Genomic DNA, 25,889 nt, shown 5'->3' with positions numbered 1-25,889 from the left:
TGTCCAGGCAAATGATTTGTCCCATCCTGTTTGGTGTATGCAGCCAGTCAGCACTAGCACAGTCCACAATGGTGATTACACAGTCTGACCACTCAGCTCACAGGGCACTACTGGTGGCAGGAGAGTTGCTAATGCTCCCTCTCACCTCCACAGCTTAACAAAACGTAAGCTCACTGCCATCTCAGCTTTAAGGAATAATGGTTTCAGCACCCTACTAGTAATCTGAGAAAAACTGCTCTGAAGCCCCCTGCACACTTCAAAGAGCTTCCATTGGATTCATTTTTCCCAACTCTTTGTTGAGATTCAAGAAGCAAAAGCTGACAGCTATTTTATTAATACATGAAGGCTAGAAACACTGATCACCTAGTGTATAAACATATTTTGAAGGATACTAAATTAAAATGGATGGACTTCCACAATGCTGCTGCTTTCTGAGTGTCTCCAAGGGTTCCCTGCAGAGCAGCTGGACTTTCCACTTTGAGGCTGGTTGTCTACTATGCACGTGGAGGGGGCTTTTTATGCTTTCCCAAAGACACTGAATAACCAGCCCTTGTAGCAGCTTTGGGGGACTGGTAAAAGCATACACCTACGTTCTTCCTAGTTTTCATTTCCCACAGACACTCTGCTGACAATCCTTGGAGAAAAAAAAAAAAAAAAGCAGCCTGAATCACAAGTTAAACACCCCAAATCCTAAGCCCAACAAATAAAAGTCTCTTTCTTCACAGCCTGGCTGCTGTCATCTGATGTCTCTGGCAATAGGAGGTTATTTTACCATCAAAAAACTAGAAGTTCTGGTAAACACGAAATACAGCAGTTACTTACTGTGAATTCTCCAGTGACGGCATCAAATCCCACATGAATGGTGTGTTCAAAGTCTGAAGGAAGAGAGATCTCAGGACGTTCCTTCTCTTTCTTCTTGTTGGCTAGAGGCAAAATGTTAGCAAGCACTTATTTTCTGTACAGCTTTTCATTTAAAACTTTTAATAATCAGGTGTGCTCAAAACGGTGTTTTAAAAGTGGAAAACAAATCAATTAACAACCATCTAACTTGAGAAACAGATCCAGGTTAACATAACACCAACCTGTCAACCCCTGTTGGGGAAGGTCTAGAAGGTGTTATTTTGTTTTTCTTTCAGCCAATGTGACTGCTGCCAAAGCAAGCTGTTCATGAAGTAGTCTTCTTAGGCTATCTCTAACCAGTATGATTTCTATTTTCAGCTCTTTTTTTTTCACTCAGTTTTCATATCTGGAAACTAGTTTGTTTGACTTTGTGGGTTCCTGCAGAAGGTAAATCACACAGGCCACGCAATGTGTATGTGTGTCTGTTTCCCAACATAGTTTGAATCCACTTCAAAATCAGCCAGATCAGAGAGGAAAGGTTCTTTTAGATACCCTTTTTTTTCCTACAGGTTCTGTGAAAACTAGCAGCTCATGCGGTGACTCCTCTTCCAACTAAAAGGCTGAAACAGCAGCTCTGTTTTAGAAAACACAGAATCTGCCCAGCAACAGAATCCCATAAATGTCTTTGGAAAAGCTTCATTTGAGATCTCAATTAACTAAGACATATAATCATAAAATGCAGGCTTTATTAGTCTCCAGAATTCTTTTCTTTTTAAATCACTCCACCAGTATTCCCAGAGCATGGAGTATCTTACTTAAGCAGGCAGACTTGGAAGTCAGTCAACCTGCATATGCTTCTCATCTCCCTCCCTCTTTACAACCTTTTGAAACTAATATCCCTTGTGGTCATCCTTCTCCTGCACGTCTGACTGCTGACAAACGTCACTTCAGCCCAGTTTTATTGACCCTGATAAAGAATGAGTGGAGTAAGGGCTGAGGGAAGCTGCCTTCACTTTCCTGCAGTGTTTTAATATGATGTTTGCCAGCTCCGTAGGTTCACCTAGGAGTCTCACCCAAGGCTGGATTCACTATGTACCAGCAGCCCTCCCAATCCAGGTCTGTCTTTGCTCAGCCAGTAGCTCCACAAGGCCTCTATTTGCATATTTCTTGTTCTACCTACAGCCTCCTTTAGGTGAAAGATCCTCTGTTCTTTGTACTTACAGTCTATTTTGAATGCTTCTAATCCTTTCTCTGCATTGCTGCATTTATCCTCATTAAATAATTGTCATCCTTTGTCTGTGTTGCACACCCCTACACAATGTTCATTGATGAAATATTTTCATTTAGCATTCAGTAAAGATGGCAGCAATGCATCAAATACAAATGCAAAAGCTTTCTCCTTCTTTTATCACTAAGATGATGTTGTTTTATTTTCAGGACAGATGTTGGCAGTTAGAAGATGTCATCTGTGTGTAGGTAACAAAACTGGCTTCTTCTACGTCATCATTTGCAAGCAAATGCAGCGAAAATTAGATTTAAAGGATTATCAAATTCAGTTCAAAGCAGCAGTCAAACCTAGAACTGAAATAAGGGATTATATAAAACGTTCCCCCAAAAGCAGCACTTGTCCATTCTAGGACTCTCCTGCTGGAGGACAAGTGTTCCGGCTCATTCCCCAAGATCTGGCTCATTTGCTTCATGGACCTGTGCCTACCAGACTGTGATATAACACCTATGCTCCAAACACTGATACACTACAAATGAAATACGGAATTAAACATCTCTTTACTACACCCTCACCTCTCCCCAGACTAAAAACTCTGACATTTCTGTCTGGACCCCGCAAATCAAATCATTTCTATTTCACACAAGCTGGCAAAATGATATGAAAAGGCATGACTTCTTTGAAGCACCTGACTGACTGGATGCAAGGGGTTTGTACTGAACATTCCTACTTGATTTCCTTGTAAATGCCTCCTCACAATACACTCCTGCTGCACAGAGTTAGCCATGAAGGCCTCCACACCATCTCAGCACCTATGCCAGATTAAAATAGAAGGAAAGATCGTTCTGACTTCCACAGTCTGCATCACCATCATCATGTTAAAAGAGCAGTTGTTCGGGAGAAAAATGTGACTCAGCTAAGTGGCAGCTTTTCTCAGAGACAGAGGGAGGGTTTGACCTCATGCTTATGCCCTCCTGTTTGCTTGCCTCCTCTTCAACTCACTTTCTTTCCTCCATTCCCTCTCCTTTCCAATGCCACTCACACTTGTCCCCCCATCCTTCTTCCTGCTCTGCTCCTCCAGTAGCCTTGTCCTTTTTTCTTCCTTCACTGATCTTTACTCTGCTGGGTTTTTCTCCTTCCCTCTTTTCTTCTTTTTCTGTACAGGAGGCGATCAGATGCCTAAAGGCCAGACTCTGCTCCACTCCGCAGCCAAGTATAAAAGCAGCTTCAATGGAAGTTGCATTCACCCAGGAACTTAACATGGATGGGGGCCTCTGAAGGGGGCATCTGAGCTTTGCAGGTCGACTTCTCCCTGATTTCTTTAGGCTGAATGCTCTACAGTGCCTTCATGGAATCCCCAGTGCACAACACACAGAGTGAATTTATTTTACAGCAGTCACAGGTGGTTTAATGAAAGAGCAAGCCTGTATCAAACAACTGGAAGAACCAAGTCATTTCTGCTGAGGTAACACCTCGGCTGAATGAAGCACTACTGCTGTGACTCCACTGTGGCTCCCATCACCATGATTATTTCTGAGGCAGGAAGGCCAATTTCACAGCTTCAGCAGAACAGGTTCAGCTCCTTTTTCCACACAGATTGCCTGCAAGACACTGGAAACTTATTTCAGTTGTCTGCCTTGGCTTCCTGCCCTCAGGAATTGGGGGTACCTTAGCCCAGAGACGAGAGCAAGAGGAGCTATACAAGAACACAAGGTCAGGTGCTATGGGGAGCGGCAGGACACTACTGCCTAAATGGTTTATTTCAACTGTAGATGCACGGAAGGGCTCCACAGAGCCATCAATGGCTTGCCAAAACAAGGTTTTAAACACAAGCACTCAAACTGTAACTGAAAACGCTGCACTCCAGCAGGGGACGGACTGCAAAAGATTCCTGGTGCCCAGGCACAGCAGTCCTGGCACACACCACAGCCTTGGAGAGAACACACTGTACCATATCCATCCTCACATCCCTCCTGTCTGGTGAGCAAATGAAAGGCAACAAAGTTCCTGCAGGTTCAGACAGAATAACCCTGCCACGGCGTTTTCTTCACATTCTATTTACTTGCACCAGTGATGAACTATGGATTTGACATTGTGGTGCTGCAAAGCACTGCACTAGATGAGAGCAGATGTATCAATCACCTTCTGTTTTATAAGCAGGAGCCTCAAAAATGTGTCACAGAGTCTGTGAAGCACACACAGGCCCACTGATACCCTGACCCACAAACCAACCCTGCAGTGAAACTACCTCAAGGGACTTGGCCAGTCAAGCTAAACCTCCTCCATTTATTATTTCACCCAATAAAATTAAGCTATAAATCTAACCTGACTTTTCCTCATGGTCACATTTAAAATCATGACACTTGTATGTTCCCTAAGATTGCTCTGACTGGTAGTTAATTACATTTTTAATGTCACTGATCATTTCCAGGAGGGGTTGTTTCTGGGTCTCCCCTTTTCTGCATGCACTTCACACAGCATCTCCTACTTAAGAAATGCTTCCTTGGAGAGGGATAATACCATCCTGCTAGCACTTAGGGGAAGAAGTGACCCAAGTCTTTCTAGGAGTTAAGCAAGCCTGGAGAGACTTTCATTTTGGCCTTTAAAAAGAATCAATTGAAAAATAATTTTGTTCCCAGAAGGAGACATCTGGGGGAACAATCTGCAGAGTGAACTGGCCAGGTCTGCCTGAGAAATGGGCCCATCCAGTTTCAGCCTTCCCATCAGAGAAGTCATCAGGATTGCCCACGGCTGAGGGGAGGAATGGGGCTGCCAGTGTGCCTTTTACTGCCTGTGAGGAGTTTTGAATGCCAGACTGTCTCCAGCTGCTCCACACAACCTCATGAAGCTTTCATGAATGAGGCAGCCAAGCAGCACAGGTAAGCTGGAGCTCCAAGGGAATGACTGCAGTTCCATAGTTCTGAGCTCTCTTTGGAGGGACACCGATCCACACTGAAGACAGAATCACCCTTGAAATCCAGCTGGACTTCATGCTGTTGACCACAACCTCTTAGCCCAGCATTTCAGCCAGTTTTCAGTCTACCTCACTGTACACTTATTTATACTGTACTTCATCAATCTGTCTGTGAGGATACTGTGGGAAGCTCTGCTGAACACCTTACTAAAGCAGAAATAACAACCACCGCTCCCCCTTCACCACCAAGCCTGTCACCTCAAGGTAAAAGGCCGTCAGTATAGTTCAGCATGAATTCCCCTTCACAAATCCACACTGACTATTCCTGACCACATTCTTATCCTTCATTTGCATGGAAATGGTTTCCAGGAGGATTTTCTCTACCACCTTCCCAAGAACCAAGGTGAAACTGGCTGGCTTGCACTGCCCCAGATCCTTCTTCTTAAAGACAGATGTGACATTTGCTTTGTTTCCATCATCAGGAACATCCCCCAGTGACCCCAACCTTCCAAAAACAATCAAGAGTGGCCTTGCAGTGACATCAGCCTTGCAGGTGTAGCCCATCAGTTCCCATAGTACTAGAAATAAAGAAGATCCCTTCCCTCAAACCTGTAAATATGCTAACTCAAAACACACTCCTGTCCACAAATCCATTTCAAAGAATGTGACTGAAATGCAACTTAAATGCTGTTTGCTGCATGTTTAAAAGATTCTCTTGCTGATCCACACCTAGCAGGTTTTAAACCAAGCCATTCTGTGTCCACTTTCACTGCAAAAGGAACAAGCAAGAAGAGCCTTGTTCCTGTTCCTGGAATATAAGTGCATTAAAAAACCCCAGCATCAGGCATATTGCCTTCTCACTTCTGCAAGTGTATTGTCACAAGTACACAACCTCATCTCTGTATTTACTGCTAATGTAAAGCAGAATCCAAAGAAAAGGATTTCCCAGCTTAACTATAAAGTTATTTTTAAAAGGCAAGTTGCACAATGTGTGCACATTTTAGTGTCTTTCATAGACAAGAAAGTAACTGACTGAACACCTCCTCCTCTTTTGAAATGTGTTTCTAGCATAATTGGAACAGAAGACTTTGGTACCATGGCCTGCACTGAAACAGCAAAAAAACAGTGGCAGAAAACAAACACGAAAACCAGTAACAACCAGAAAGCCCAGAGAAGGAGCCACCCATCCACACTGCTGATACTTTACTTTTATCCCCTCCTCCTGGAAAGATGGAGCGCAGCCTGGCTTTCTTGTTCTTCTCTTCAGGGGCCATGGGAAGCGGTTTTGAGCTGTGGTTTAGTGCTGAAGAATCGCGATTGTTGCTGTTCATTCTCAATGGTGGAGCTGGAGGTTTCTCTTCAATATCCAGACTATCGGACATCTTCAGCAGCCCTCACAGCCTCCTGCAAAGCACAACACAAAACATGCCTGTCAAGTGACGATGCCAAGGCTGGTGGCCTGGGCAGGAAAGACGGCAGGAAAAGCTTTCTGAGTGCATAAGAAAATCTCTCTGTTAGAAGTTTGTTCTGAATAAGGTTGCTGCTGGTTGCTGTAAATAAATTCAGCAGCCAATTCCTAAAAACCAATGTATTACTGTTAAAATACAGATTTCTTTATCCCTGTTACAGGTTTTTGAAGTTTTTATTTACAACTATTTCCCCATAGTTGTTTACAATCCAAATTTTCCTCTAAAACAGACTTCCAAAGTAAAAGTTAAATGATTTACTGAAACTAGCTTGCATGGTAGTCAACCATTTTTTATGATGTAAGAAAAAGGTGCTTGTTAAGGGGATATGGGTAGCAAGCAACACTTCATAAAATTAACTGGTTTAAGACCCAAAAATAGAGTACAATTTCAGACAGATCAGAAGTAATGTGGGCTATACTGCATCTTTTTAAAGGTTCTAATTCTACAGGCACCTTGTCTTCCATCCCCTAAAATCAATGTTGCTCCTTTTACAGAAGGCACATGCATATCACTGTGAATGTGTTCTGGATCTCTCCTCGTGCTGGTTCACAGGTAACACAAGCTATTGAATTCATCAGCTACTCTCTTAAATTTAAAGGGAAGCAGCTTGTTTTTCAGCTATGGAAGCTGTAGGGTTTTTTTCAGAATATCAGCCAAACATGGTGACTGTCACACAACGAGAGGTCCTGAAGCTCCAGTGGTAACAGCAGCGCTGCTTGTCCTTTGGTCAGGTAAAGCCGCCATAGTTGGGGGTTTTCGGGGTTTCATGGTTGGTCTTGGGTTGCTTTGGTTTTTTTATTAGAATGGAGATTAACATTTTCAACAGTCACATTTATTTTGATATAACTGTAATTTTGCCAGATTTATGGCTGGTACATTAATAGGAGATAATGAAATCCACATTGCCTTAACTGACATTATCTTACAAGTTAAAGCTAAATTATCAACTGAAACATTTAGAGATGCTCACTTTAGACTTTTTCATGACGTGAGCGTTTTAGCCTTTGTTCCCATTTTCAAATTACCACACATAAAACGGTAACTTTTTAAAATTACTTGACTTACATATTTAATTTCATCTAAATTAAATCCCAAAACGCCAGTTTTGAGATTCAAAGCATCAGTCCAGTGAAAAGAAAAATAAATGAAATAAACCATCACATCTCTAGTTTGCATCTGTCCCCAAACATCTGGATCTCCATGGGATCCCACAGACCCATCCCAAGGTCACACAGCTGAAAACTCCAGCAACAGCTGGTCCCAGTCCTCTCCCTAGTACAGACAGCATGGAACAGGGATCCTGGAGATCCTGATTCACAAACACACACTTGAAGCTGCTACTGACCCCACAGCTGCTCACCTCCATCAGGGGAGCAGTTTGAATGAGCATCTTCCCAGCTGCCGTCAACTGGTTTGTGCTAAATTAGTGACCTGAACTTTTCCAGCATCTTTTCCCTGCAGCAAATTAGGAAGAGCTCTAACAATTGCTCTGCTGGCAGTTCATTGTTCACTGTGGTGGTGCAATATTTTTATTGTATTTTGTATGTTCTTTGTACCCTAATGGTTCGTCCCTACCTTCCCCACTTCTTTTCCCAGTTGATCTGTCCCAGATCCAAGCCGCTCCCCCGGTACTCCCAAAAAAGGTTATCCCCTTCCCTTGTTCAGGCACCTTCCCTATCAATCACCCTAAACCTCGACGTCCCATTGGGGCATGTGACCCCTCTCCCTCCACCCACCAAGACCATTGGACCAGATGTGAGTCCTTCCATCCAGCGTCCCTCCCTCCTGATCCGCCTATTGGTCCCTAGTTGGGTTACTCCCCTTGTTCAATCCCCCTTTATAAAGTGTAGGAACACTGCAACTGTTGCTTGCTCACCGTGGATCCTCTCCAATAAACTTGGATTACCTCCCAGTGGCAAGCCTCCCTGGTACTTTTTATCTTTCCCTGGGTGGAGGGCTGCTGACTGCCACAGTGCCTGGGGCCTTCGCTCCCCTGGGCAGAGCAGAGGCTTCAGAGGAGCAGCCTTAAAGCTCCGTGCCTCCAGCTGCTCCCCACTCCTGCCGCACACTGCTGGAGCTGGCCTGGGCAGTGGACAGCAGCGGTCACTGCGGCAGTTCACCATCCAAAGAGGATGTCTACTCATAGGCTCACGCTGTGTGAACTGCCAGGCTTCCTCTACACCATGGGTTTGCTCACCTCCACCTGTAACTGCAGGTAACACTGGACCACAGGAAGCCAGTGACCAGGTGTCATTCTCTAGAGCTTTCCCTTCAGGCCTAAAAGCATGGGAAAGATCACACACTTGTAACTAATGCAGTCATGTATTGGAGGCAGCTGTTAGAGAGAAAGATGTGTTTGTCATTTTGACCACACCACTTGGAAAAGCAAAAGTGATCCTTCAGAGAAAGACACGGTCCCCAGCATGTGTCTGGTTCCCAAGAGACAGCTCTGCCCACAGAGCCCCACCGTCCAGGTAAAGACATGCTCTGGTAATGGAGGAACACAGCTCACCCTCCTGCAGAAGCACATACACAGGCAGTAACATGCTATGTATCACCCAGGAACAGCTGTAATTGTGGCCAGACTACAGCTTGTGCCAGTTTAGTTTTCACGTACAGTCTAGCCTACTTACCTAGAGAACTAAATGCTTTTGTAGATTGAGGTCTAACAGTTCATATTGCTAATCTTTGTGATTTCCATCCTGAAATGCAGAAGATTTTCTAATAAGGAAGGTGGGGGGGGGGGGAGGGGGGAGGGTAGCCAGTAATGAAAACCACTATAAGGTAACAGGGAGATCCACACATGCTGTGTTCGTTATCCTGGTGAAGGGAAAGCCCATGATGCCCAGGTTTCTCTGCAGAGTTCCCAGCTTATGAAGCCCAGCAGAGACATCTGGACACAGCTCCCTGTTCCTCCAGCAATTCTCAAAGACCAGGAGCTTATGCAAGAGAGGCTTTTATTTTCTGTTTAACTCACCTACAAATAGTTTTCCAGTGCCAAATACAGCCTTTACTCCCAGGATGGTCAGCGTGAAGCTGACCACAGGAGCACCAATGCCCTTTTCCAGCTTGTTATCAAAAGCAAGGCAGTTATTCTGAGAAGTCCATTATAGGCCACAGTTTCAGTTGTCCTTCAGAATGGGACAACTGTATCTGTCACTGCATCTATTTGTAAACAATGCCAGTCTGCTGAAATAGGTCCTCCCATGGGATTTCATCCCACAAAGAATACTATTAACAGTTTCTGGCCCAATTTGCCTATGATGTAATTATTTCCAAGATTTTGAAAGGAACACTATATTTTGTTCAGAGCTGTTTCAGGCTCAGTTTCAAGAACTGTACAAAGCTCTTTTATTCACTTGTAAACCAGAAAAGAAAAGAAAAAAAAAGAAGAAGGGGAAAGATAGCCTAGAAGGTTTAAGGGTTGACACTAACTTTCTAAAGCTGGTATAAATCAAGACTAAAGCAAACCACAAGGCAATACACACCAAGAGACTTAAAATTTATGGTTTTCCTGATCAGAGGAATCTATTTGCTCTTCCATTCATTCTAATTTAGAGATTTTCCATGTACCACTGCATCACGACAAAAGAACATTCACTATCACCTAAGACTTCATATTTTAAGTGTTTTATACTGATTTACTCCAACCCAAACTTAGAGAAAATCTGTAAAGAATGGAGGGCCAATAAGACGTATTCAGCCAATAAGACGTATTCAGGTTTACATTGTAGAGAAATGTCAACAGCAGATAACTCAAGTTATACTCTCTATTCTGGGTGCAGGTTTTCCTGTCATAATAACAAGTCCTCAGTCCTGCTAGTCTAGTTCTGCATAGGGCAACTCCTTCAAAACCCCCTTTCTGTCTACTGGAAATTATTATGGAGTATCCATATATTCAGTCCACTGAATTCCGGTGTTCTTTCTCTTCTTTAGGCTTTTTCTTCATTGTTAGGGGGTTTTGGGGTGTGACTTTTTGGTAGGTTTGTGCTGGTTTGCTTTGGTTGGTTTGTAGGCTGAAACAACACAGCTACCACAGCACTTGACCATATGCCTCCGAGGCCATGAGAGCCATCCAGGTGGTCAGCAGGGACAGCTTCTGGAGAGGCCAGCTGGTGCTCACCGAGAGAATGGAGTACACAATCAACAGGACTTTCCTCATCTCAGTCCTCAAGGACCCCATTCGTGCAACCAAGGCAGTGCTGGTAACCCTTTTAAAAGAAATTTGTAAGATAATCACACTTGTGCAACAAAGAGGGCAGGTGACCAACATCTACCTACTTCCAGAGAAAATTCTTGTCACTGCCCATTGGCTTTAAGGAAGCATTTAAAGAGACAGACTATTGTACCAAAATACAACAGTGTACTTCAGTGTGTTAGCTAGAGCTTTCCCAGCCAAGTGGCAAAAGCTAAAATTAAATTCTCAGCCAGGTCAGTTGCTTCTACATAACTATTACAGGGTTATAGAAGATGATCCAACATCCCTTTCCTTCCTCCTCACATCTTCCCATCACCAGTTTTGTTAAGTGAGAAGACGAACACTGACTTTAAATATATGGCATTCAGCTTCTCTGTGACTCAATTCCCCCTTTGCAAAAGCCTGTCTTGTAATATTTTTGCATCTAGTTCTTGCCAAGCTAGGGAGGAGAGGAAGGAAGATATCTGAAGCACCCAAATGTTTTCAAAACAGCATATACACACAAAAGATTTGTTCTATTCAGTTCAAGTTCAGAGCAGAATCTCATGCTGGGCCTTGATCTCAGCAAGCTCTTCACCTCTGTGTATCTGGGGAACACTGTGGATAGATCTTAAATGTTAGCCCTGCTATTTCAAAGTCTGCAGCATTCAGACATGACTGCTTCCAATTAAAACTCACAAATAGTATCCTGTTTGCAGAGACACTGGTGTTCATTTTCAAAGCCTCAGAGATACTATTGCAGCTTGTGATGCAGCAAAACTGTCTCCAAGATCCCTTGACTGGAAGGAACCATGCCAATTCTCAGGCAGTAGCTTTACAAATGTAACTCGAAGATCCAAGGCTCCCTCTTTGTTTATAAACATACTTCCTGCAAAAAGATATTTATTACTTAGTTGTATGGGCCAAATTTTGCTCCCAGTGACACTCATCCATTTCAAAAAAATCAATGGTGATGTAACTGAGAAGGATTCTCTCCAGATATTGAGTACTGAGACACTCTATTAAGGTATTACAGAGTACTTCCCAGCCTAGTTCAGACCTGTATCTGTTCTTCTGCATCTGCATGTTTACTTGCAGTTTTCTTACAGCTCCGTTAAAGAGCAGACGGTGAGCTGGACAGAACAGATACAGTCATGATTTCACTACTTTTGTGAAAGATGTTTACTGTCTTTTCTGCAAAATTTAAAATTACAATACCGAGGCCTTTTTGATAAAAAATGGGCCATATTCAGCATCAGCTGAAGCAGAGACAACTCTGTCTGGGTACTCAGGGTCTATAACACCCCCTGGGCAGTCTGTGCTCAGTTGCTTCCACCCTCGGGTGCCTGAAGACCTTGGGCAGGTGTGTGGGGCTGGCTCTGCAGGCAGGGCAGACACAGCCGGAGCGCTGTCTGGAGTGAAGACATCTTTCCTAGGACCTCCCTCACACACATGTGTTGCAAAACAACCACTGCATCCCTTCTTTATACAACCCTGAAGAAAATGCTGCATTCACACAAACTACAGAAGGAATTACAACCCTAGAAACAAGAAGAACGCTTCCCTTTCATACTGCCTTTCATACAACTGTCTCAAAGCACAATACCAACATTTGCCAATTAAACTTCCCCATTCCCCTCACAGCCAGGTAAACATGCTCTGAGCTGAACAAATTATTCAAACCAAGTAATTTCTTTGCTGAATGTACTCTCTGTCCCTGTTTGCAAACACCCTGTAAGCAGCTTATGATTTCCTCCAATATATTCATTTATTCAGAAGTTATCCTCTGTACTTGCTACAAGTAACTTTTGGCCTCTGAACTAGCTGTTCATAAGAAGCTCTCTGTGTGGAGGGGATATTTTGAATTCAGGTTGTATCCAAGTAAAACTACCTTGGTCACAAGTACTTGGAACGGAAACACCCATTCTGAGATGGGATCAACAAACTTCTGTTAGGAATTGCAGCAGTAAGAGTTTTACATAGTGACTTACTAATATTGGTTTAAAGTTCCATCTTGACAGTGCACTTGCAGCAATAATGAATACAGAATGTCAATGAATACAAAAGGTACATTCATGCAGTAGCTGTAAATTTAACAGTTTTGACTAAACATTTCTTCAAATTTAAATTATTATGTCCTTTGTCTGGACCTTGAACCACCTAGTTAAATTGCTAAGAGCTGGGAATGGACTGAAACAGTGGAGCTTGTCACAACTGATGGAAATAACCTGAAAATATATTTTCCCCCTTGCTTAATTAGCATTCGACAACATGTCTCAGTTCATGGCTTTCAAGGATCCATCTCCCCTCTTCAAACACATAACCTACCTATCCACATATCTAACTACATTTCTTTCCTCAACTCTTCAACTCTTTCTCTGCAAACTGCCGATGCAACCACAGGCAGCACTTTACAAAATGCATCTGGCTTTCATCTCCCAATACCCCTCAGCCCACCCGCTTTACACGCCTCTTCCCACATGGTGAAACTGCTGCTCCTCAGACTCCCAGCACTCCGTACCTGCTCCCACTACAAAGGTTTCATGGCTCCTCACACAGGTTCACTTTTCCAAATGCAAAGAATATTGGGACTTGTCCAGGTTTTCTCACTTTCCCCTTCTGTACAAAGCTGTGGCTGTTCAGGCTGTGGCCCCAAAAAAGCAAAACATGGAATTACTTTTGCATAGTAAAGCCAGCAATGTTTAAAGTTAAGTGTATACTTAAGGGCTGTGCTTAACCAGTGCTTAATGTGAGATAACATGAACAAGGATGCTGAGGCTTCAGCATAGCTGCAGGACACTGTGAAAGAAAAACCAGAGTTCCTCTCCGCCCCACTGGAGAACACCCTATTAGCCCAACGTATTTTCTTTGTGGGTGTTTTTTGATCACATCAAAACAAAAGCAATCCATTCAAACTGTGCTCCTGCTGGGATCCTGGCCACTTACTAAACCACTTGAGCTTTGGGACAGTTACATGACCTGGGAGGGGAAGATGTGTGTGTACAGAGGGTGTGGGGCAGGGAAACAGCTTTCCCCATTAAACCTTGTCCAGGCATTCAGTAATTACACCTCAGCACAGCACAGGAAAGAAAGGAAGTACATTCCTACAGGTTACATGAAGTGAACACCTCGCAACATTGCAGCACCAGAAGGTGAAATGGTGACTATTTTAAAATAAAAATTGACTTTACTTCATATAACAAAGGTATGGACACACCCTGATGATGTAGAAAAGCCAGCTGGATCACAAGGATACTTCTGCCACCCAGAGAGAGCAAGGGGAGAGCTTCCACCCTCCTGACTACCTTGGGAAGAGCCACCAGCACCTCCACCCACTCATACCCAAACTCAGACAGCTACATGGGTATTTTTGTCATGTGTTTTTGAATCATGGTTTGAAACAAAAAGGTTGTGCTCTAAGCTACTAAATCTGGAGACATGCCAAGACTGACAGAGCAATGGACAGTCCAGAAGCAGCTAAAGGAGAAAAAAGTGAAGGATACCACAGCCCTTTTTTTTTCCTTTTTCCTTTTACTGTAATGGGAAACACGTCTCTGGGATAGATAACAAACTATGAAAAAGTACCTAGAAAAGGCTTTTATATGCAAAAGGAAAACAAAAAAAACCCCACTCCCTGTTTGCTTTTTATTTACACAGCTGAAGGGCTCCACAAAGCTGGAAAAGATGTCTCAAAATCAACCGTGCCTCTCAAATATCCCGCATTCCACAGGATTGCATCCCTTGCCCTTGTCTACACATGAAAGAGGCTGTGTGAAATGACATGTGGATTTAAACCATTGCAGATAGACTGAAATAATTCTCCATATGGACCTTATTATTCCTAGTTCAGAGCTTAGGCCTAAGATTCACTTTTGCTCTCTAGGAGGACTCAAATGTAAACAAAGGAAAGCTAATTAATGGAGACACCAGCATTGTGACTGCCACAATAAAAATTTCATTACCTTAATTCAGATTAAAACCAGCCAAGAAAAACAGTTTGAGTTCTAATCTGAGTTAGCAACTTTGGAGTTAATCCTGTAGCACTGTCCAAGATCAGGAATGAGATGCCAGCCCTTACTGCAGGCTACTGACAGTTAAAATGGACTCCAACCCAGCTGACGGGCAGCAATCCCTCACTACAGGAAGGCTTTGTAACAAGTTGCTGGATCTTTGGCAGGTTCAAGCTGAACACTTGTGGCTTACTTAGCTGACCAGTCAAAGCCCCAAAGTGGTCCAGAAAACCCAAATCTGGGCCTGCTCCTGGAACAGTTAAGAGTGCAATTGCACCTTGAATTATTGATCTGCCAGGGTTAGAACAATACTCATATTAATATGGTGGGAAGCAGACTCTTGTTGCATTCAAAGATCCCAACTGTTGCAACTCAGCACAAAAATTTCACCCCTTCTCTCATCTTCTCTGGTAAAGGCAGCTGAAGGTGAATCTACATTAGCCTAGTAAGGTAGCAGGCTACTCCACATGCTCCACCCATATGTGAGAAATGCCCAGGAAAAGTCTTGCTGTGGTATTGCATCAATGCAAACGTCTTCTTTTATGCATCCTGCGTGTCCCTTTCTGTAGAAGATACAAAGCTCCCTTACACCGATGTATCTGGAACCACGTAAGGGCCATGTCATCACTTCATGCTGTCAGGAACACTGCTTTCTTCTGTCAACACAGATTCACAACGTGCAGGTTGAACTGCCAGTTCTTCTGCTGGCCTTTGACAGCTTGCCAGTCTCTCTACCATGTTCTCCTACCTCCTATCTGCTCTTCCCCACTTTCCCACCTCTCCAGTGTGCATCCATTTGAGTGTAGGGCTTGTCTCCAAATTCCATGCACAAGACCACACGGTGGGTTCTGTCTACACTCTCAGCAGAGCAACATTTACCCACCAAACTCACTGAACCATCTTAAAATGGACCCAGAGCATCCCAAGGCAGACACCTGAGGTTCTGATGGACTTGGAGCATCCCAAGGCAGTCACTTCATGTCCTATTCACACAGCCTGTCCTGTTGCAGCACAGGAAAGGCTGACAAACAAACCAGCAGCACTACAAACCACCAGCACAGGAGCTTGAATTTGGCCACTCTCAAGCAGAGTTTTTGATCCACATCTACACCCAGGCTAAAAACCAGCAAACAGGGCAAAGCAGTCACAGGGTTTGGCAGATGTAAACTTGCTCCCATCACTATTCTCTCTCTTACCTTGTAAATGGTATCAAAGGAAGCCTCTTCTTGCTTGGACTTCCATAATAAAAATTAGATAAATAAAAAAGTCCTCGAGTTCATATTTTTGGGCACCCGAAACTCCTACTGAACTCTAGCTGGTGCACTAAGGCTGCTTTTAATAAACCATTTGGCATCTTGCCTTTATGTTTTTCATTTTGTTTACATTAAAAAATCCCAAACCAACATTTGGAAGAAGAAGGAAGGGTAAAAAAGAATAAAGGACCAGTTTTCCTGGTTTCTCTGCAGGTGTTGCTGCTTTCTCTGCTTTTCAACAGTTTATTCTCTGCTTGACACACTCACAGAAGGTGTGCCGTGATAAACATGACCCGCTGAACCCCAGCCTAGCACCACTCCAGCCCACACTAAGAGTGCTCACCAGAGAAACAGCCATGGCCCTTTTCCCTGAATGGTCCCCACAGGCAGGCCGAGAGTTGGTTTTGCCTCAAGACATGTGCAGCTCTCCAGGAATGCAACAAGAGGGAAGGAACCCCGTCCTGACTACTGACAACTACATGGGTTGATAAACCACTGGCCCATGGCTCAGTAGACACATGCAGGCCAAGCCAACAACAATCACCACAGAACTCTGGAAGAGACAAGGAAGCAGCAATAAAACGCAGTAATTGAAACTTACAGACAGTTGCCATTTCTAGCACCTTCCAGTCACCTTTTAGCTCATTTTGCCTTTGCAATCCTTAGCTGAGAAACTTGCTGTAATAAACAACATTAAACCCCTGTGTCAGAGGATGAATCTGACATGTAAATGACTTAAGGCCACCCCAGGACTGCCAGGGAGAGTTGGGAGACAAACCACACTGCAAGAAGCAAAAATAAAGAACAGGGAGTCCTCTGGATATAGCTACTGGGGCTGGATAAAGACCACTAATAAAGAGAGCATGGGATGGACTTGAAACCTCCAAATCCCATAAGCAAGAGACAGAGAGACCAACACCACATGAGAAGATTTGCTGTACCAATCTTCTCAAGGCCTTATGGTATGTTTGGAAGGACACAGCTCCTACCTCCGAGGAAGGAAAGGGCAAAGCCCAGGCTGCCACATGCCTTTCACCTGGGAGGTGAATATGGTCCAGATGCTGCATCACCTCTTTAGGGCACTAGGGCAGGAAGGCATCATATCCCCATTTACTTCCTCAGGGACAATGTTTTTTGCCTTTTATTCTTTGCCAGGCCTTTTATTTACAGCTGACTAACTTCATATATCTAATATTCACCTGCTACGTTAGTGATCTTATAGTGTGTAATGGCCTGTCTACCTTGGGGGTATCATGGATCTGGAGCAGGCAGAGGGGGGAAATGGAGCAGTTGCTGCATGCACTTATTTATTTCTAGTTGCCAGCAAGACCTTGGCTTCAGAGCAGCAGGATGGGAAGATTAGGAGAACAAATGTACAAATGTTATTCTTAAATAGGTCAGGGAAGAAATGACACCTATGTGCTGAAAGCAAGACAAGATCCACACACAAAATCTGTTGTTTTCTCAGCTACCACAATGGTATGATATTTTTAAACTGCTTGAACAGGGATTCAGCATTTAACACTTCATTGCTCAAAAAATAATATTCTGCTCCAGACTAGTGGAGCAGTGGAGATTCCTTCTTGCCTGACTTCTCATTACAACAGGAAAACAGTTCACCGTCCTCTTATGACCTAAATGAAAAAATAAAGGTTTTTGGGGATCTACTCACAATTCCTCTGCATTTGTCCACAGCCTCCTGCATAGAGTCTGCAACCATCAAGGTAAGGACACTGGGCTTGGAATGGGACAAAAAGCCCCCAAAGGTGGTGGCATCCAGAACACCCTGGCCTCAGTCCCCATATGGGAAAATACTTGAGCAAGCAGGGACTGTTCTGGTTTTGGAAATTGCACATGCTACAAATCCTGGTTAGAGCAACTGCCAGGTATTCACACTTCTGGGATTCATTCCTGTTTCTTGCAAATTTTTGCTAGGACAAACCACTGAACTTCTCCATACAAGCACAGATGCCTTGTCTGCAGAACGTGGGAGCACTTTTGCAAGTCACTGGTGCAAAAGGACACAAAGTTTTTTAAATAAGTAGACAAGAGCCAAGACATTTCTGTTCCCAACACATCAGGGTACTTTCATCTCAAGATCACTGTCCAAAATGTGTGGAGCCATCTGCAATAGCTCCTGTAAAAGTGAACTGCCTTCATTGTTCAGTAAGTTCTTCTAAAGCAGCCTTAGATCCTACTGCAAATCCCTACAAAAGTACGAACTCCCAGAGCAGCAGCTGACACTAATGCAATCTTGTATCAGGTCAAAGAAGGCACCAAAAATAAGAAACCATCAAAATGCACAGAAACAAGTAAACAAAACAGGAAGGAAAGAGGAAAGAGGACAACAACAGGACCCAAAATAGATTTCTTGTTCCACACACACATCAAATTTATGGCATAAAAGCTTTGCAAAGAAACTTGTTCTTAAAACAGTCCATCAACATTTACTCTGCTGCTGGGTGAAGTCTACTACTCTCTGACACCCCTACTTCCTATTTACAACTTCAGGCTTTAAAGAAAACTGAAGTACATTAATTGAGGATTTTATGAGGCACAAAATGATAGCTGCATTGTTATATATTCTATGAGAAAAGCAGGCTGAGAAATGGGGAGGACATCAGAGAAGCAGCACCCAAGGAGAGAAGGTGCCCAAGAAAATTTTAACAGCTTCTCTGCCTGTCTTTATTCCTCAGTCAATACAAAAAAAGGGCCAAGGGTCTGGAGGTGCACTGCTCGCCCAGGCATAGATCCCAGGAGGGACACACAGCCTGCTGAGCCTATGTGAGGGCACTGACACAGCCAGCGAGGAGCAGTCGAGCTGCAGTGACCGTGCCTGAGCTGTGTCTGACACAGCACCGAGGCACAGATGGCTCGTGACCCTCCAGCTTGGCGAGCACACGCAGGATGAGAGGTCTCCATGCTTGCTTCATATAGAACCACACCTGGAACCTTCAACAGGGCTGTACCCCAGTGTGTCCCACTCCCAGTATGGACAAACTCCAGCTGATTTTTGGAACTGTAAAGAACATTTCCACAAGCACAGAGACAGCAGCAAATCTGCTGCTCCTCAGCAACAACTGCCACCTCAAATGGGTACCTGGCTACAAGATATCCACGTCCACAGTGAACAGCACAGGCTCGTTCCCTTCCAGACCCCATTCCAGAAGTAACAGTAGAAGCAATGGGAAGATGGGATACACTGCCAGCCTCCAGGCTCACAGCACCCTCAGCTCTGCCTCAGTACAGACCAGTGCCTGGAGCTGGTCTTCACCAGGGGTAAGGAGCAGGGATCTGCCTCTTGTTTTGTTTCCTTGCAGAACATACTGATAGGCAGAGCCATGTGCTGAGGGTACAAGCATGGGACACCTGCCACAGACTTCACAAATACCCTCAGACAAGTTACTCACTGTGTTTTCTTTCTGGTTCTGTGAGGAACTTGGCTCTCTCATTTGCTGTTAATGTAGATAAGAGGTTGCTTCTATTTTGCCACATCTATCAGACTTTAAAGAACCTAATAAAGAGCCAGGTTAGTTTCAGAAACCCGACAGCAATCATGTTGTTAGTCAGCACACAGTACATGCAATACACTGTAAACAACCTGGATAGCAAGTGAAGAAGAGAAAAAGAACAAGAAAATACCTCCAACAAGCTGAGAAAACAGGAAGTACTGGGGGGATACCAAACCTCTGGAAATGCTAGATTGCTAGGGATAACAGGTCAACAGAAGTAAGAACATAGCCTTTACACTGATGAGGAGGAAAAGACAAGAAAACTGGAGGTAAAATAATTTTACTAAGTGGCAGAAAATGATCAGAAATGAGCAAGACGCTGTTGCCAGGGTCAGTATCTAAAAAAAAAACCCAACCCAGAACAGCTGATATATTGTCTGATCTCAGACAAAATGAGCCTGTCTAAAGGTACTATTGTTCAGGCAAAATCATGAAGCAAAGATTAACTATTCTGGTTACAGAGCTGTGCGTCACCATGTCTGCGTGTGACTGAAGGGATAGCAGAGGTCCCAGACATACACTGTTCTAGGTAAGATGGGAGCCTGATCTGGCTCTAGGGAAATGCCCCCAAACAGCATGGCCACCTGGACCATCAGGGAGTGTGGGAGAGTGACAGACCGTGAAAGCACTTGCACTGAGTAAGAATGTGGTTAAAGAAACCCAGGGCACATGGAGAGGCTGCCTGAAAATCCAGGCTCTGTAGTCCAGAGCACAGTACAGAGAGATACGCAAAAAGAGCAAGGTTCAGCTCAAAGCAATGGGGTAAACACACACAGGAAACAGAATGCCTTCACAACACAGTTTCTCCAGAACATGAACAAGAGTGAATGCAGTGTCTGAGGATGATCCTGTGGAAAGAAGAATCTCTGCAGTAAAACCTCAGCAGACTCTCAATAGTCAGGCTCTGCACAAGAAGCTGCCAGCCATTCTACAGCTACGTTTGCTGCTCTGCCATTAAATCAAAGATGAATCTGATTCCAGCTGGATTGTAGAGCCAGCTGCAATGATAAGAGGCAATCTTACATGGGAGAAATGCCACCAAATGCTGAAGACGTAGAATAAAAACTGTTCTGAGATCAGTGGGCAAATACAAGCTGTTGATAAAAAAAAACCCTTCACAAAATCAGAGGTATTATCACTTTAGCTTCACAGAAGCTGACAGACAGAACCATCCATTGCTTGGCAGCAGGACCATGCAAACATGAAATGATAAACACATTTGATAAAGAAATATTATCATTTTTGTAGAAACTTATGTCCCTGCAAGGCCTTAAAAAAAGAGGGTTTGATTAAAAAACTGTAACAGAAAAGGAAGACCACAGAATACACGAAACCAATTAAAAGCCACACTAAATTACAGGCCACAAAAGCTAACCATGATCTAAGAATCATCGAGTGAACCTATTCCCAGTGAGATTAATTCCTGGCCCTGCATTTACCTTTGAGGCCTTTAAAGAAATTCTTGGAGCCAAAGATGCGATAAGCACCTTGAGCTGCAGCAGCTCTGCAGACTCTCAAGTCTGGGAACATCTGAGGCCATCAGCACACACTGCAGCGCTCAGGGCCAAGCACCTTCATCCTGGGGGTTTCTCTACAGCAGCAGAGAGGGTGGGGTCAGGGTCACCGCAGGGATGCGGCCAGACACGGGTCCTACCCCAGCCGAAGGGCCGCTCATCATCCTGCTGCCTCTCCTACGCAGGGCAAGGCTGGAGGCAGCCACAGCCAGGAGCTGGGGACAGCACAGCCCCACGGCCTCTTCCTGAGCTGGAGACCTACATCAGCCCTTGTCCCTTCAGCCACTCAAAAGAGGTTGGTGTACAGGAAGTTGCTCTGCTACTGGCTTGATTTTGTCAGCTCCTCCCTAATTTACAGCCTTAGGCAGATGCCTGCTTTTCCCTGCTCAGCCCTGAGGTACCAAAGTCCTACACAACAGCTCACAGCAACCCAACATGCCTCAGCAGCAAACCTAAGAAGAGCAAGTGAGGAAAGCCAGTGTCCCATTCCATTTACCAGCTGATGCATTACTACCCACAAAGTAGTGCTCAGACAGAAAAGGAGCCATCAGCTACACTCCCTGGAATGTGACATGTCCATGCACACCTCACTAGTCACCAGCACTGTCTGCGTTACAAGCCAGAGAAAGGACCATGAAAACAACCCCCTGGAGTACTTGCAATCGATAATTGCCCCTGTTCTTCAGAGAGCATCAGCCTTCAGCACTTCCTGGTGGTCACTAATGGCAGCAAAGACATGCAGAAAGGGAAACTTTAAACAACGATTCGTCCAGGTCCCAGTGGAAGACAGTGGATTAACACACCAAATTATCACCTAATTATAATCCAAGTGATTTCAGAGTGCCACAGACAGTAATGCAATACTGTCGCCTTGGGCCAGATCACAAGAAAAAAACCACTGCCCTCTGCAACCACTGCAAGACTACATGTCATGATATACCAGCCAGCACCATCCTCAGAACTTGTGTCAACAACATGCACGAGAGCGCCCCTGTCCCGGCTGAAACAAGTTACAGCAACGAAAAGTTACTCTTATTCCCCAGTCTTTGCTAGGACTGCTTGGCAGATTAGAGATCCACCCCAACCACTGAGATACACTGGCCTAGGAGAAAGCTACTGTGGAAAACCAGCCAAGGATCTACTACTGTAAACGTTCAGAGGTTTTTTCCCCCTTGTGATAAATTTCAGAGGGAAACTTAAGACCAGACTCTAGGAAAAGGCAGTGACCACCCATCCTGTTTGTTTAGTCTTTATACCGGGACGAAAGTATCCACTCAATTTTAAGAGATGAAGGGTTTTTTTGCAAAATTAATAATTTCTTGCAGCTCAAACAGCTTTTATTTGTCATCAGAAACAATATAAAACAATAAAACCTTAATGTACCAGGAGAGAGAAAATATTTACCTTGCACTGAGTAAACTTTTCCCAGGGTGCAGGCACAACTGTTAACAGAAGGAAATGTTAAGAGACATGGTAGAAGCTGTTTGCAGCTATACACCTCAAAGCCAAAAGGGATATGAAACTGGATCTCTTCCCTTCAGGAGTAAAGAAAAATTGTCACAAAGAACCACTAATCATTTATTAAAGAGAGTATGATACCACAGGGAAACAAAACAAAACCTGAAATAATCTAGATGCAGACATTTCTAGAGATTCAAGAGAAACCAGGTAACAGTAGAGGGAAGACAGCTCTCCTTTATTATCTTGAATTCAATTCTGCTTATCAGCATCATCATTACAGCTAAAAGTGCAAAGATTTTAATACATTTCAGGTCTTACTCAATTTCCATCGAAGTATCCAAATAGACTCCAGTAATGTTGTATCAGATTTCTGTGGGCTCTTCCAATCGGCGAGCTAAACACTCCTTTAAGAACTAAATGAATTCAGCTTCCTCAGCGTTGTGAGGAAAAGCCCTGGCTGCTTGCCCTTTCTGTGACTCAGACACACTTGGCCCAGCCATGAGATGGGCTGCATTCCCTCTGCTCCCACTGAAGTCAAGGGCATCTCTGAGGCTCCGCATGCCGAAAACCAGGCTGCCTGCCACAGGGGCCAAAGCCAAGCTGCCAGCTAATAAATGCACAAACCCTGGGAGGACAGAAAGTGTGAAGGCAAAGCCCGTGGCTCAGAATGGGCAGCCCTGCATCATTTTCTGGGCATGGAAGTCCTGCTGTACCAGTGGGCACATTTCTCCATCTCATCCTGGGACCCGCGTGTCTAATTTGGGTTGATGCAGGATGGTGCACACAGAATCAGCCTCCGCTGGAAAATGTGGGCCATCACATAATGGTTTATTACTATTTCATTATCTTCAGATTCTGTTCAGCCTGCAATAGCTCCTAAATAAATTCAACATTTTGCAGATCTTGTTCCTGTATTACTCCCTGTTTTTAAAATATTCTTCTTCCATTGTCTAGAAAATATTTATACAGAATGCTAACATTTTGGGCATCTGAAGAGTGATTTATCTCAGGTTTATAAAGCCCTTCACCAGCTAGAATTAAGTAAATCCCTGGACACCATACAGGTAAGTGCCAGTAACAGCCATCCCTAATTCCAATAATCTAGAAGTACTTCTGGAGTAATCAGTAAATTCTTGTTAGACAAACCACACCCTTGCCTGTAGAGCAAGGGCCAGAATCGTGGGCTTTCCACTGGTGAAAGTCTCAGCCTTTCAGCCTAAATGAGAAAAGGCACTAAGGGCAGACCCTGCAGACTGTACAGACAAAGCCTGTGCCACACAGAGCACACCCTCGGCATCAGAAGCTGAACGCAGCTAACCTGAGCCAGCCAGAGCACAGGCACCAGTCTGCAAAGCGCTTACAAATTAGGAAATCTGTGCTCAGAGATCAAATTATCCTTCCAACTTGCCCTAATAAATCTATGGATGCAAAAATGATATAAATTAACAAACATGCCACCACCTGTCCCTGATATACACCTCGAGAGCCCAAACTCCTCCTCTTGAAGCCCAGCATTCACCACTAGCAGTTGTAAGGTCCCCAGCTAAGCAAAACAACTGGAATGCCCTGGTTCTGCCCCCTGCACACACAGCACCTAATACATCAAAATCTATATTCTGAATTGAATTGTACAAATCATCTCCTGTACTCCAGGGAATAGCAATCACTGTCAGTTGAAAACAGTGACAGCAAAATCATCTTTTGCCTTAGTGTACTGCTGCACATGTTCACCTTCATATTCTGACATTTAAATACTTGCTGACAGGTATAGGGGCAAGTGCACCTGGCCCACATTCCTCACTGAATACTCTCCTGCTATGTACATTGATCGCATCCCCTCTGCATGTTTGCAGCCCCTGACCCTGATCCCCTGATCCTCACCTACATCTCTTAGATGCTGATGTCTTTCAAAAAATTAATTCTATTATTGACATCTCCATAATTTCTTAATGAGAGCTAAAGCCTTTCAAGCAGGCTTCAGTGCCCAAATCAAATCCAAAAATCAGAAGGACTTTTCCCATCCTGCCTCCCTGTGCAGGAGCACAGGAGGAAATGCCAAGAATCAGATGTTCTCTTCTGCTCTGTAACTGACTTATCATGGGGACTCTGGCCAATTGCATAATTACAATGTGCCTCAATTCTCTCATTTCTCAGTGGCTACAATTATACTGAAACAAATCCATGGGCACCTGGGACTGACCCTGTGCTTCAGATTCTGCCCCCCTGAAAGCATCTGACAGGCATAGGCCATGCTCATGGGAAAGCCAAGGTCTCTGACAGGAACTGGTCATGAATTTTTCAGCAAGTTACATGTCACTGGCTTGAAAGAGAATCTTTTCATGGGAATATGCTACTGTTCTGGAAGGCTTCATCAGAAGGATGTGTCTCTGGACAAAACAGAGAGGGAAGAGCATTTCTGTTCTCTCAGAGAGCAGCTAAAGAAAGCATAGAATTGGGGCGGGGAAACCTGGGCTCAGTGCAGGCACCAGCACTGCAGGTGCAAGGCAGATTCCCCAGAACAATTTTTCCACTCCTTCATGAAAACTTAATAGCATTTCTTCCACTCCCACTCTTTTCTGAAAAGCTTTAAAATATCCTGGTTCCAGGGAGACATCAAAGACAAAACCACTTCCTACCCACCCTTACAACGGGAAGAGTTCAGGTTCCACTTACCTGTGAGTGGTGCTGTGTATACATAGTTACCAGGGTATCACAAGATGAGTTGTTGAGAGTCCAAGGATGTCAGATCTCCAGTCAACCTCCCTCCAACAAAGAACCAACCTCCTGGCCACCTCCTAGGGATTCTGTGCAAATTATTAATTCATTAATGACTGGTGAGTGCTTAGAAAAGGTAGAAAGGGAGGGACTGCTGTTATGTCCCATTATTATCGTGGCTATCTGACATACATGCCACAGGCAACTTGGATCTATCCTTCGTAGGAATCTGTGATGCTGGATTCAAGACAAATCAGTTCCTCCAAGCACAACATGTGAGTTATAAAAAGTGAACAATGATCTTGGCCTAGAACCTTTTAAGAGAGCTCTGGAGATGGGCACAGGGCCACACGCTCTTAACATGCAAAGGCAGCCATGTGACATCGTTGTGTCCCGTGAGACTGTTTGAAGTAGCCCTTCTGCCAAAAGCTCCTGTTCACCCAGAGATGCTGGCAGAAAGGAAGATGTCTCTGTGCTAAACCATTTCTATGTAGCATCTGCTGACTTAAAGCGCCACCAAAGGCATTTGGGATAACTTTCCTACTCCACAGCAACAAATGCTGAGGCAGACATTTTTGCAACTTGGCTCTAAGGACGGTAACTCCCACCAGAGGGGAGGACCACCAGGACTTTGATCTACTGGAGCTCATCAGCCTTTCCTTCAGCTCTTTCACCCAACTGACAACACAGAACACACTGGCCAGACTCTCCCTGGAAAATTACTTACTATAATCTAAACTGCAATGCCAACACATCTAAATGCTGGCCCAACTCTTTCAGCAGCCAGTACTACTTAGTT

At 44.2% G+C, this 25,889-nt stretch overlaps 1 protein-coding gene across 13 annotated transcripts in view; it reads right to left on the bottom strand.

Moving 5' to 3' along the window:
• LOC116451000 (serine/threonine-protein kinase PAK 3-like) overlaps nucleotides 1–25,889 on the bottom strand; it is a 113,482-nt gene that overhangs the window by 13,487 nt on the left and 74,106 nt on the right. For 8 of the 13 annotated variants that reach the window (XM_032124072.1, XM_032124073.1, XM_032124075.1 and 5 more), the window contains 2 exons: nucleotides 6,187–6,383; nucleotides 823–923 (listed from right to left, as the gene is read on the bottom strand). In XM_032124072.1, coding sequence (XP_031979963.1) covers nucleotides 823–923; nucleotides 6,187–6,361 — 276 coding nt within the window. In that variant the 5' untranslated portion in view covers nucleotides 6,362–6,383. Of the gene's footprint in view, nucleotides 1–822; nucleotides 924–6,186; nucleotides 6,384–13,146; nucleotides 13,251–22,318; nucleotides 22,357–25,048; nucleotides 25,180–25,889 lie in introns of those variants that run through there. The other 5 variants (XM_032124065.1, XM_032124068.1, XM_032124067.1 and 2 more) reach the window with 3 other exon arrangements.

The sequence above is a fragment of the Corvus moneduloides genome, chromosome 14, assembly GCF_009650955.1.
Source record: "Corvus moneduloides isolate bCorMon1 chromosome 14, bCorMon1.pri, whole genome shotgun sequence".
Classification (NCBI taxonomy): domain Eukaryota; kingdom Metazoa; phylum Chordata; class Aves; order Passeriformes; family Corvidae; genus Corvus; species Corvus moneduloides.
Note: the sequence above shows the minus strand (reverse complement) of the source record. Positions and strands in the feature narration are given on the sequence as shown.